This window comes from Scleropages formosus, chromosome 15 (assembly GCF_900964775.1).
Source record: "Scleropages formosus chromosome 15, fSclFor1.1, whole genome shotgun sequence".
Classification (NCBI taxonomy): domain Eukaryota; kingdom Metazoa; phylum Chordata; class Actinopteri; order Osteoglossiformes; family Osteoglossidae; genus Scleropages; species Scleropages formosus.
In genome coordinates, this window is record NC_041820.1 from 10914449 (window position 1) to 10928445 (window position 13997).

General features: G+C 43.5%; 1 protein-coding gene across 1 annotated transcript in view; it reads left to right on the top strand.

The window, feature by feature from the left end:
- ush2a (Usher syndrome 2A (autosomal recessive, mild)) overlaps nt 1-13997 on the top strand; it is a 195942-nt gene that overhangs the window by 159636 nt on the left and 22309 nt on the right. Inside the window, exons 57-60 of the mRNA XM_018726893.2 lie at nt 2012-2169; nt 4396-4554; nt 4674-4836; nt 10386-10740. Coding sequence (XP_018582409.2) covers nt 2012-2169; nt 4396-4554; nt 4674-4836; nt 10386-10740 — 835 coding nt within the window. The remainder of the gene's footprint in view (nt 1-2011; nt 2170-4395; nt 4555-4673; nt 4837-10385; nt 10741-13997) is intronic.

Sequence of the window (13997 nt, forward strand, 5' to 3'; positions counted from 1 at the left end):
CACGTCCTGTGCTACCAGGATAGACTCTGGGGAACTGTGACCCTGCATCAGACAAGCAGTTAAAGTTAATGGATGAATGGAACAAGTAGCTTAGTATATGCAATTCTGAATTTTAGGGGTATATAATATACTTGCAATACTATGTTTTGTTGCCTGCTGTACTGTTAAAGTCGGAATATCTTTTTGGAATATTAACAAATTTTTTTCAAAGGTATAGTGTAGCTAAAGGGGGCGTTCTCTGGGGTTCAAGTCCCACTTGGGGTACCCTGCGACGGACTGGTGTCCCATCCTGGGTGTGTCCCCTCCCCCTCCAGCCCTGCGCTCTGCGTTGCAGGGCCAGGCTCCGGCCCACCGTGACCCCACTCAGTACATGTGGCTTCAGTCAGTGTGTGTGTGTGTGTGTGTGTGTGTGTGTCTGTTGGTGTAGCTAGATACGACTTGGTCAATAGATTTGTAATCTGCAAATTAAACCATGTTTTGAAAGCCTGTCACAATGTAGAATTTATACCAGTGACTCTGGCCTTCCAGAAAGCAGAGCATATCCAAGGCATATGATGGAGGGCTACGAAGGGTCGGATGTCCATTTTGCAAAACAACCACAATGTCACACTGATCTTAAGTTAACTGAATTTCTGTTGAACAGGAACATGCTACATTGTTTCTTGGGAAACGGATCCCAGGGTTGTCTCTTACCTCTTCTGTTTATCCTGCATTTCCTGAGAAAAAGGGTTGGGGGGTGGGGTATGTGGAAAACGGACATTTGACGTCTAATTTGCCGTAATTCCAGATAACCTGCCAAAAGGAATTCCCTCTTGGCCCTTCCTTTCCTCCTGCCTTTCTTCCACCAATTTAGCCCTCTGGGGTAGAATAACGAATCACACCGGCCATCTCATTATCCGCTCTCTATACGGCCATGTGAGAAACAGTTAAAGACGGCACCAGCCGCCCGACTGGCCTGGCCCTCATTGATTATTTATGACAATGTTGATTAGCTGTCACTTACCTTGCCGTCGTAGAAAATCCCTCTGACGACTGAAATATTAACCTTTAATTCCCCTGGGAAGGGCCTCTAATGTACCGCCGTCTTTGATATCGCACATTTGCGTGTTTTACTTAAGTCCTCGACTCTTGGAGAGCTGTGAGCTGTGTGCCAAGCCGGCTTCGTGGTAAAACAGTGCTGGTTCGAAAAAACGTGAAAAACGATAGCGTCTTGAGCACATTTAAAATATCTGCATGAAGTATGTTCTCCGGAGTGACAAATCTTCCTCGCTGACTTGTTGTAGCACAGCAAGAAAAATGCACAATGTAATTGCCTGCTGGATTGCTTCAATGTATGGTAACAATAGATAATGTGGAGGTCTTAATGGGGGCGTGTAGACTTCATGGCAGAAATTAAAAGCTTTTAATGTTAAACATGGCCCACTTACATTGCTAATGTACACCTTTGCCCTGCAGTCTGACAGCCTTTAAAACGTTAATATATCTTGATAAATATGTCCTCTGATGTCAGATGTGCACCGTTGCAAACATTCCTGTGCCAGCCAGCGTGTCATGGTACCGCTGAGTATTCTTTTAAACCGTTCTGTGAAATACCGGGTGCAGTTTTGTTTTGGTTATGTCCCACTGTGAATTCTAACATGTAACTTTGAATATAATGTTTGACGCACACAAGGAGAACACAAGAGCTCTGTTCAGCCCATCATGCACACAAAAGAAGGAATGTGTTTTAAACTGCTGAATAGGAGTATTGTTGATATGTATCAAAACTAGCAGCTAACTGTTTGTGCATCTCTAACAATCTCTGATTTCTGCTGTGGTCTTGAAACATTTTAAACAGATTTTTGCGCCCTGAAGATATCAACCATTTCTATGTTGTTTTTCACTTTAATATGATGTATGAGTTCTGTAAGGGTGACATTTTCAGTTTTTTTACCCAATCCAGTTGAGGGCACTGTTCACAGATCACCTAACCCTTTTGCTCCCCTAACATGTTGTCTCCCCTGTGCTGCAGGTACTTGTACCAACTGGAGGCCACAACCGAGGGGGGCAGCAGTCTCAGTGGCACATATGTCATTCACACCCCAGCCTCATCCCCAGAGAGGATCCCTGCACCGTATAATGTCACCGTTACCAGTCCCCGCTCCGTCTTTGTCGCCTGGACACGTCCTGGTAATGTTTACAACTAATGCACTAAGCTGCCTCTCTATTTAACAATCAGTTGTGGGGAGGGGTTGATTTATTCCCAGTTTGGCCAGAAGACATGGTGCGTGAGAAATTTATGAGCAGCGCTGCGTGTAATTTAATGGGGGCCTAACATGGCCGCCGCACCCATGCATCACACCGCTGTGGACGTGGATCGGACAGGAGAATCAATTAGCATCGAAGTACATGCGGCTGTTTCCCTAACCTTAGCATGATTCAAAGTGGGGAGGGTTGTCAATGCAGGTTTGAGGCGAGAGCACCATGAACCCATCAGTGCATTTGGGTTTCTCTCCGCCACTGCCCACTAAGTGAGGTCTGCACTGGTCCATTCCCCTGCTCTTGTGGACACCGCAGGAAGCGCAAAAATAAGAGAAGCATCAGCCGAAACACCGAGTGCTTTCTTCTTGTATGTCTTCTGATCATATTCCCCACCAAGCTCTTAGAGGTTTTGGTCTCTCCTTCTCTGTTTTTGTTTGTGATGAGTAAGCTTGTAGTTAATGCTACTAAATCTTGTTTTGGATCCAAAGCTTTGAATTTCCGGATGTCAGTCCAACTGTCTGCATTGCATTCAGCTGTGGCCCTGCACAGCTCCTTTTGGACTTAGTTATTCTAGTTCACAGCCAGCAAGTCTTTATTGATTTGTCAGTCTCAGTTTTCAAAAAAATGTGAAGGGTCCCCATACTTGTTCCCAGCACACTGACCTGCAAGCTCAGAGGAGCCCAGGATGCAAAAACAGTCCCACAGGGTGCAGAAATCAGGTGGACAAACAAACAGGCCTTCCCCACGTGGCTCGCTGAGCCAGCCGGTGAGCCGAGGAAAAGCAGACGTGTCCTCATAGCCTGGAGGTTGCCCATTCCAGTCCTGGTGCACCTGGCAGGCCCCCAAGCTCAATATACCCATTGTGTTTTTGTCTTTGTGCACCTGTACTGTACTTGACTGCATTTGGCGGCTGCCTGCCGCTGGCATTTTTTTTTTTCGGAAATATTATTCTGATAGTGTGCTTTACTTTTGAAGGGGAACCACTCAAAAGGGTAAAGTCATGTCATATAAGAGGTGCGACATCATAGCACCAGTGTCACAAGGCAGGCAATTACAAGGCAAGGACTGTCATGTTATTGACATTAAGGACCGACATTTCCAAAATGCACAAATTTAAACAGGAATCTCTCACGCTTGGTTAAGCTGGAATGGTGGGTTTGCTCCAACTCCAAAGACGGCGGCCGGTGATGAATCAGATCTGAAGGGGGTTCCTTCTCCTTCCCTTTGTGCCATTATTTCTGATTAGAGTCGTCTTCCAGTTGAAAGCGCAAAACTCCAAAGTCGGTGATTAGTTGTAAATAATAGAACTTAAGGACCCAGCGCGATTGAACTTTTCTGGCAGATCGTAGCGATCAAAGCCCCGTGTAATTCAAGCAGGGCCTGTGTCATACCAAAAGACTACATCTGCTTGGGGAGAAGCAATGAAGGAAGTTGAATAATTTAACTTTTTCATTTGTAAAGATAATCAGCCCATTCTGAATACATCTCGCCTTCATAAATGTTAAATAACCTATCAGCCTCCAGTTGTTGTAAATTATGAAACACGCCGGTGATGGGAATATTAACAAAGCGGGGACGCGACGCCTCCCGCGTGGACGGGAAATGCATTGTGGCAGGCTGTCAGGCTGTTTTGTGTAAGTGCAGGCCACTAAATAACAACACTGCCATTTGTAGTTAGAGGATCTTGCCTCATGTTGGCTTTATGAGACCCATTCCCAGGGCCCGTTGAGCTTATCAAGGGTGTTCTAATCAGGAGGGGAGACGGGCTGTACAGCGGGGGTGCAGCAGTTCTGAGCGGGCAGTCAGCACAAACACAAACAATTAGCAATGCGTCCACTTGCAAAGGCAAAGCAGCTTTGTTCCCCTAACAATAAACACACTCTAGTTCATACCCATTGTTTTAGAGTTTTGAGTGTGTTTCTGAATTTAAAATGTGTGAATCACCAAATTCAGGGTATCTGACTTTATACAGAAAACATACATATCAAAGAATCATTGAAAGCCAGGTCTCAGCTTGTACTGATTCGCAGTTAGTCAGTGCAAGACATAAAGTGGAGTTTGTGTTGATTCTTGTTGTGCTCCCACTGTTTCATTTTGTCCATGTCATTCATTTGCAAGCCAATCATTTCTCATTAGGAATTTCTTTCCATGCAGAAGTGTTCAATGCAAGTGTTCCTCTGGAGTACAACATTCTACTGAACCCAGGAAGTGAGCAAGCGCTGATTCATACAGCCAGAGAGAACCAGTCCCTGATGCTGGAGAACCTTGAGCCGTTCACTCAGTACGAGATCCGAGTGCAGGCCTGTCAGCATGGTAGGCCAGATGGATTTCCAGTCTTCTTCTGCAATGCTGAAGCACTGTAGCACCACCGATGTTGCATCTCTCTGTTCATTTTTGTGGGACCTGTTGAAGCTTCTGTTTGTTTGGCCTAGGTGGGTGTGGTGTTGGTGAACCTGTATATGTTCAGACATCTGAAGCCCCACCAGAGGAGCTGGACCCCCCAGTGGTTACTGCCACTGGGCCCACTGTCATAGAGGTGCGCTGGAGACCCCCACGCAAGCCCAACGGCCTCATACGTGCTTACTATATACACAGGTAAGATACCTACAGACCATTAAGTACAGCTAGATCAGGTCTTGTTGAGAGCTGCCCATCTCTACTTAACAATCTAGCTGCCACTAGGGGTCTTTGTCTTGTCCGATTGTCTTCCTGCAGCAACATAACATTGCCCTTCTGGTTCTGAAGGGCCTTTTGGGTTGAGACATTATCTATAGTACAGCAACAACTCAACAACTCATATGAACCCAGTCATCAGAGAACACCTTATAGCTGTGAAGTAGTAAATAGTAAACATAACTGTCGATTATGTCTGAAGAAACATATCTAATGGATTTTCCAAATATGGTTTTTAAAGCAAATTATTTTCATTATTTGGTTTTTTTTGTCAGCTCAAAAACAAAAAGAAATGCAAAGAAGAAATGGTGCAGGATCCTAAAAATACACCTAATTGACCACTATGCAACATAGCTGTTAAGAACCTAAACCTGTAATCTGACGATTTTCATTTTAAACTCCCTTCCCCATCATTGCTGCTGTTGTAGCCTTGGGTGGGGTGGTTACACTGAACATCAGCCAACAAACAAATTAATAACATCAAATTATTTACTAACTTCAAAAAAAAAACTATTAAGTGCCATAGGATTTTTCTTGCCACTTCTTACTAGACTTGGACATTATCATTGGTTCCACTGGAAATCCCACTGCGGAAATCCCAGCAATGCAGCAAATAGTCTTGATAAGCATTTTGCACAGTGAGGATCGTTTGCCATTGCTCATCCTCTCACATGTGGAGTATATGCCAGTGCACATTTCCAGGGCCAGTTTAAAGTCCACTGCCATCTTCTGGTGAAGAGCAAGTGCACAGGCACAACCTCCAGGCAAGTGAGCACTATCAGGCGCAGCTTTGAAACGCTACACAGCTAATGAAGCATCATTATTGTGAATAACAATCTGGGTAAAAATTTTAATAAAGCACAGTTCATGACTGGTACCCCTCAGTGCTTTGTGTTATATCTTACACATATATAAATATTACTTGATTACATGATTTGCCTATTGGAATGAAGACTGTTCCAATTGTGTATTGCTCTCACAAGCAAAGCATCAACAGCTATTCAGTTTCTCTGAATAATAACAGTTTAGTAATGCAGGGGAGCTTTATACTTTATTAATGTTAATTAATAGAACAAGGATAAAGTTAATTAAAAGTAGTGGAAAGTAATTCAAAGTAACATAAGTCATTCATTAAAATTTTGTTTCTTATTATCCTTTATTTGTTAATGGGGCAGCTGGTGGCGTGGTGGTTAGAGCTGCTGCCTTTGGACCTAGAGGTTTTAGGTCTGAATCCCATCTGCAATCATTCCAGACACCAGGTCTTTCTCTGCTCAAAACTGTAAACCTGTTGTATTTGTTTAAATAGTGACATATATTTAGAACCTGAGATGGTGAGTCCCAGATCCTGCACGCCAGTCAGGCTCAATCCAGTCAGGATGGACCAGGGGAGAAAGTACGAGTTAGGGAGGAGCCGAGAGTGGCAGGCAGAAACACGCACTGATGCGGCCCTGTTGGCTTTGAGTATTCCAAGCACACCAGAGCCCGATATAAAGAGTAATATGAAACAGAATGCCATAGTGTCCTGTCGACTCAGGGGCAATGAAGCTCACAAGGACGTGACACAATCACATCACCATCATAAACGGTCCATCGTTCCAGTTCCTGGTTCCCAGCTCCCAGGAGTGAGGCACGCAGAGCTGGTTTATTCACAGGGGAATACAGAAGAGCACACTGTGGTGCTCTGCCATGTCAGTCGACCGCCCACTTCTGCCGACAGCTGTCCACACATTTGTGCCATAAGACTCTGGGTTACACAAACCAGAACACATCATATGTTCTTCATGCTGAAATGGCATATAAAATGGATGTGATGGAGATGGGGGAGATTTACTGCATTATGCGTTATATGGAAAGACAAAAATACCAAGTAATTAAATAGAGTGAATATTTTGTTGTCCAAGTCAATGTTGTTGTAAAATGAAGATTTGTGTCAAAGGGTCGTTTTATTGCTGCCAGCCCTTTTTCAGTAGGGTGATAGTTTTTTTTTTTGTAATTATAAAAGACGAACTACGTGTAACCATACCTTAAATTTTACCCTAATTAAATTTTGGTTTTAAAACACACTTAACCCTCTTGTAGCAAACAAAGTCCTTCAGTGTGTTGAATAATCACATTTTGCTTCTTTGGATTATATATTTTAGCACACTGCATTTCAGTAAAGTATGCAAGTGTGCAATAGCGATTGTTTGCATTCTATTCCCTGTTCCTCTCTCAGCCGTTATCATGCAGGGAGTGTTTAGTCAATGGCGGGACAGCTTGTTGACCGTTGTCATACATATGCAAGGTCAGAGCAGTTTAAGCCTGGCAAATTCCTGAAAAAATATAATTAGCATATCCGGAGAATCCGCCGTGTTTAGAGGACGCCTGGATGGGTTTAATATGAGCCACGCAGAGAACGACGTGGGTCTGAATAAATGGAACAAAACACAGCACCATAAACCTTCAAAGCCAGTCTTCTCTGTTCCTCTCTTTGTACAGCAGTAATTTTTATTTAATCTCTGTTTTATTTGACTAAATTTACCATAGCACTTAGGTTTTTCTGTAACATCTGGCTTAACTCCTTGTGTGTAAAACTACATATAGTGGGAAAAATGTATCACTCCATAATTTATTGAATTTTGTCAAGAAATTTTTACTTATTTTAATATGTGTTTTTTTTTAGTCATAATGTACAAGACTTGAAATTAACTGCAGCTGTACATCATATCCTCCTTGTATCTCGGATTCTCCCTAAATATATTTATGATCCAGATCTCGGGTCTTGACAGCATCGTTACAGACAACCTGCCATTCAAAGCCATCTCTGCATGTAGATTAACCCATTGAATGGCGTGTTGTGAGCAACACACCTCAGCTGGAGCAACTACCTTTGTTAAATCCTTGGTATGGTTAGTCCTGGTGTGAATTTTCAACAGGCACACAGTACGGTAATACGGTAAGATTCTATCACACTAGAATAATCTCAGACTAATCAAACGTGACACCAATGAAAACACAATAATATCTGTGAAAGTGGATGAGTTTAACATACAATTAAAAAAAACCATTACCCGATTATGTTGTCTCTGCTGAAAGTCATTTGTAATTTTTTCTTTTTTTGTCACAGTAACCAGTAATAGCAGACTTATTGTTTTCATGAGAGTATGAACTGACCGCACTTTCAGCAGTTGGTTGTTCACATCTGAACATGAATACAGCTTGATTCATTGATCAAAAAGCTAGGGCAGAGCCCATCCTGGAACTTGAACCAGCAACCTTCAGGTTTACTAGTCCATCTTCTTAGCCACTAATGTGCATGCTATTGTGAATGCATAATACACCATCTAATTCATCAGTTTACTTCAGCACAAATCTTGAGGAAAACATAGTCAGAAGCTTGCAGTTAAATCCTTTAAAACCTTTTTTCTCTGATAGTATAAGCCTGGCTTTGTAGATTGTCTTAGCAACAGAGGCCAACGTTCATTCGGTGGTGCACGTTTGGAAATGATGCTCATAGCAGGTTGCCGTGCTGACTGCATGCTGTAGTTTAGCTGCACAGTGTGAGGGGCAGGGTGCCCCCGCGGCTGGCCTGTTTATCTTTATTCTAATGCGGGCAGGATTATGGAGTATGTCTCCCCCCCCCGACGCCCTCCCTTCCTTTCCTCTCCTGTACCCAATGGAAGGCAGGCAAAGAGGCGCCAAATGTCATTTTCTCCAGCACCACAAAGGCCTGCAGTTGTGGGGGGAGTTACCAAGGCTTGGTCCGCATGGAACGGGCTGAACTGTTCCACCTCACGAGGCCCCGTCCTCCACCACGTGCTACCGTCCTACCCACCACCACCCCACCCCCAACTCCCGTCTGCTCTTCATGCAGCAGCCATTTTCCCTCCATTTGTGCCAGGTGATCAGCTTCTTGGGTTGCAACACAGACCTGGACCTGAAATGTCCATCTTATTTGAACTCCTCCTTTGTTTATTATGACTCTTAAACAAAGGGTGTTTGTTGTTTTTGGATCATTTAATCGTCAACTAATTTCTACTGTACAAAGGACTTCAAAATGTCTGTGAAGATGCCGGATGTGTTTCTGAAATATCTATATTTTTAGTAACTCACTATCCAGTGGGAATCACACTGATTACTGGAACCGACAAAGGAGGATAAACCTAGGAGAGGATGTCAGTCCCTCTCGGGGTGTTTATGCAAATATTCGTACAGGAATACATTATAAGCAAGACAGAGTCACCAATTCATCTGAACAGCTTGACTTTGGATCCTGTGAGTGAAGCAGACTTCCCAGAAAAAGAGAGACTCATGGAGATGTGCTGATTTTACATGGAGAGAACTAGAACTCATTTTGTGTTTCTTAACATCCAGTAACTTCCAGTAAGTCCTTAGCTAATGAGAGACAATGTGCAGTTTTCTTCAGGATCTATGTATCTATCTATCTATCTATCTATCTTTACAAGATTTAACTTAGAACTGCTCTGGTGGAATTTGTTTACGACAAAGAAAACAACTTGCCGTCGGCCACCGGATGTCCTTGTGAGCGCCGGCACAGTGGGCGTAGTCAGGGACTACAGACTGCAGGTCGCAGGGAGGTGCGGCAGAGCAGCTGGTGCTGCAGGACTGCACAGTTCATCACCTCCCCGCTGAACCTTGACATTTCCACGTCTCTTGGAGGCAGCCGGCTTTTCAGAGAAGATGAGAAAGTCGCAAAGCCAGCAGCAGCATGCGGTTAGTGTTTAAAGCACAGACATATCAAGGACAATAATCTGACTGTGGTTCCACAGCAAACCAAAAGGAACTGTTCCAGCTGACAGTTCTGAAGAATGCGCAAGAAACCACAGCCTTGGAGTAGCTTCCCAACACACCTGGGAAAATCAGAAACATTTTGTGACTGTGCTTTTGAGAAACAGGACATAGTTGTGAATGTTTCCATCCACCCCTCCATCTGGTATCACGTTTGCCATTTTTAGCACCAGTTTGGTATATTATTTGGATATTTGTACCTTGTTAAAGAGCACGTGTGTAGGTATGTATGTGTCTTAATAATAATAATAATAATAATAAAAGCATCTTTCATGCAGTCTGAATGAGTATCAGTGAGCATACAGTGACTTTGCATTCAGATAAGGCATAAAAGACCATACAGGTTCAGATCTCTGTCCATGGTGTTTTGCCGTAGGCTTGCACTACAGGCATTATTCAGTTAGCAATTTCTCTGTCATTTTGCCTTGCTGTCTTCAGCTGAGAGTCTCTTGTATTTTTCTGCAAGCCATTAGCTATGTTAATTTATAAAAAGAACTTATAAAAAGCTGTAGGTAGAAGTGGAACATTATATTGCTATATTATTATCTTTTCAGAGCCAAGGTGTTTATGTGGACCTCACAAGTCTTTAGTCTTTACTGAAATGTGTATGTCTGCTGTTTACATGTGCTGCATGTTTTCAAGCTTGTTCGCACCTGTTGATGGACATGTGGTCTTCTCTCCAGGCGGCCCCTGGGTACTGAGAGGGAGCTGCTGATCTTCATCTGGTCTGAGGGGCCTCTTGAGTTCACTGATGCATCCAGTAGCCTGCAGCCCTTCAGTGAATATGAGTACTGCTTGAAAGCTCTCAACAACGAAGGCTCAACCTACAGCCAATGGGCCTCAGCTCTCACCATGGAGGCAGAGCCTGAAGGCATGGCCACACCCACTGCCAGGGCCAGCGGCGCCTACTCTGTACTGCTGAACTGGACTCAGCCCGAACTCCCTAATGGTGTCATTACAAAGTACAGGGTGATCTACCAGAAACATGTGAGCGACCCCACCCTCAATGCCTCTTCTGCCATTGCACTTACTATGCAGGTGAGATTTTCTTTTATAATTATGAATTCAAGGACATGGTTGTTTGTAGGAATGGATCATGATTTTTCTTGAGAAAGTGGAAAAAAATTACGCTCCCAGACTGACTGCTTGCTTTGCTCCCCTTTATTTCCACTATACAATTACATATTGAAAATAAGCAAAAACAAACTTGCCTTTATTGTAGAGGACCATCCTGCCTGAAAAGGACACCCGGAGAGGTGTGCGGGCTGTGGTGGGGCCCTGGCGCTTTGTCCCGGCACCGTGCGGGCTGCACATTTGTTTGGGCTGCACCCGCTGGGCCTGTGCCATCTGTTCGTTGGGGAACGGGCCTGCAGGCTGCATGTGGACCGCCTGGGGCCGGGTCCTCCAGGAACCGCAACGGAGGCTATGCTTCCAACCCCCCTGTACCCCAGCTCCTCCATTGCACCTGTCAAACAGCCCCAAATCCAACCTGGCAGCTCAGTAAACAAGCTGACAGCGTACACCTCAGGAGAGGAGCACAAATACGCCAAAACACGGTTGTCTTTGCGCTGTGTCTTGCGGCGTTTGCACAAAGCGGAAAAGTATCATAGAAATACAGGGAGTTAACTGTTAGAATAGACATGGGCTCAGGCTGTTGCCAGTGACTGGCCAAGTTGAAGGCAGGCCTCAAAACCAGTCTATCAGATTTTATTCAGTACAGCACATTTTCACAAACAAGTTGTCAGTATGTGGTGCACAGGTGGTTTTCCAGAGGGAATAAAAAACAACAAAAACAATTTGCCACTGTTTGAAAATATGGATGATTATTCCCTGACCCCTAAAAACAGGTTGGTTAAGTATAACTCAAGGAATTTTTTTGCAAGATTGTCACACAAAAGTGAACATGGTCAAGTAATTAAAGGCAATGTCAGTAAGTCACATGGTACATGATTTCCAGTTTCTGCTGCGAGATTGTTTTTTTCGGTTGAGAACAAGCGTATTAATATGTTTCGCTTGGTTTTGTTGCAGTCTGCATTGGTTTATTTCATTTATAGTGCCACAGTAGTTTACACTAAACTGAGGAAGGGGTTGTGAGTACAGGACACCACAATGGCTCAGATACTGAACACCCTCTTCCTGAATTTTCACAGCTAAGAACCCGTTCTGAGTCATGGCCACATTATCTGCTTTTGGTTACTAACTGCAAGTTCTAAAGCTGTGAGATATGACAGGTTGTTATGTTTAGGGTGACAGAAATGCCACAAGTGAAAGGAGTCAAAGGAGGAGGGCAAATTCTCCCTTCTGTGGTCTCAATATGGCCCTGGGGAACTGGGAGCAAAGTTATAAACAGTATGGGAGATTACTAAATAGTAACAAGAATCCAGAAAAATAATAGCAGACACATGGAACTGTTAAACTATTAGTGAATTAGGTAATGCTATGTTTTTGAAAACACGCACAGACAAACACACACACATGAGTTAGGTGCCTGTTTGCCTGCCTTCCACACTTTAGGTAATACATAAAGTTTATCAGATCAGAGTCTCTCAGTCTCCATTTCCACCATGCACTGTCATTTTTTATCCTCAACACACCTTGTATGCATGGCCACCCTAACCCCACAACCTAACCCTAACCTCTCTCTTTCTCTCTCTGTCTCTTTCTCTCTCTGTCTCTTTCTCTCTCTCTCTCACACACACACACACACACACACACACACACACACACACACAGAGTCTGTCTCAGCACTAGGTACAATGACCCTCTCATGGATTGTTGTGTCCAGCACAACCAGATTCAAGTCACTTCTTCAGGACAAGTGACCACTCAAGTGCTCTAACATAACCTAATAAATAGAGTTGGAATAACATTAGCACAAAAGGTGAGAACAGGTTATTGGCAAGTGACCAGTTTATTGAAGTTCAGAGCCCATTAACATTGATGGAGCAATCATTTCAACTTCAGAGCAATTACCTTGACAGAAAGAGAAGGGTATTCTCATGGGCTCAAGGTGCAGTCAGATAGTTTAATATGCCTTTATAAAAACAAATTATGTTGTTAATATTTAAGTAGACTTAGTGGCTAACTCTTGGAACCAAATGAGTAAGAAATATCTAACCTTCAGATCTTTGCAATAATGCAATACTGAATTTGGTTAGCCCTGCAATGGGCTGCTGTTCTGTCTGGGGTGTGTGCTGCCTAGTCTAGTGCCATATACTTCTGGGATAAGCTCCATACCACTGTGCCCTGCGCTGGAAGAGCAGTTATAGATAATTAATCAGTGAATGAATTCAAATAGGGGGTGCGGTGGAGCAGTGGGTTGGGCCACAGTCCTGCTCTCCAGTGGGTCTGGGGTTCGAGTCCCGCTTGGGGTGCCTTGTGACGGACTGGCGTCCCGTCCTGGGTGTGTCCCCTTCCCCCTCCGGCCTTACGCCCTGTGTTACCGGGTAGGCTCCGGTTCCCCGCGACCCCGTGTGGGACAAGCGGTTCTGAAAATGTGTGTGTGTGTGTGTGTGTGAATTCAAATAAAAATTATTTAGAAAATAATGCTCTATGAAAATAATGCATCAAGGATGTGAAAATTAAGAATTTGAGAAGTGCTTACAAATTTTTTTCATCAATTTTTTTTACAAATTGTTTTTTCATTTCTTTTGCAAAGATGTTTTTAATTTAAAAAAATTTAAATATAGCCTTATAGACTTATTTGTCCAGACTACTGTTGTTATATATAATGTTTGAAATAATAACTGCAGCATTATGATGTCTGTAAGCTTATTTGCTCAATGATGTGAAACAAGTCCACACTAATAATGGTTTCCTAGGCTTTATAACTTCTTGACCTGGAGGGTCACAGTCTGTGTGCACATTTTTATGCTACCTGAGCACTTAATCATTTGAACTATTTCTGAAATTAGCTGGGCTCTCATTGCTGAGTTGTTAAAAGACAGCAGCTGGAAAACTTTGCTCACATTCTAGTCCTCAAGGCCAAGGCTGAAGACCTGTGATGCAACTAGTAAAGCTATTAGAAATGATATTGTTGACCAGGTAGGAGACAGATGAAGACATAAGTCATGGAAGTTGTAGAGGAGGAAGAGTTTGTGCTGTGCTGTGCTTTGCTCCTCAGTATTGACACCCTCCTCACCGAGTCTGGCACACTATAACTTCTGCTTTGACCTTTGTGTTTGTCAGTCGCGATTTATATTCAATGTAAATTGTGACCTTTAACCTGCCCTCATTTATATTTAACTGCCAAACGATGCCTGTGATCGTTTATCAGCCGACTTCGGTTGAGCACA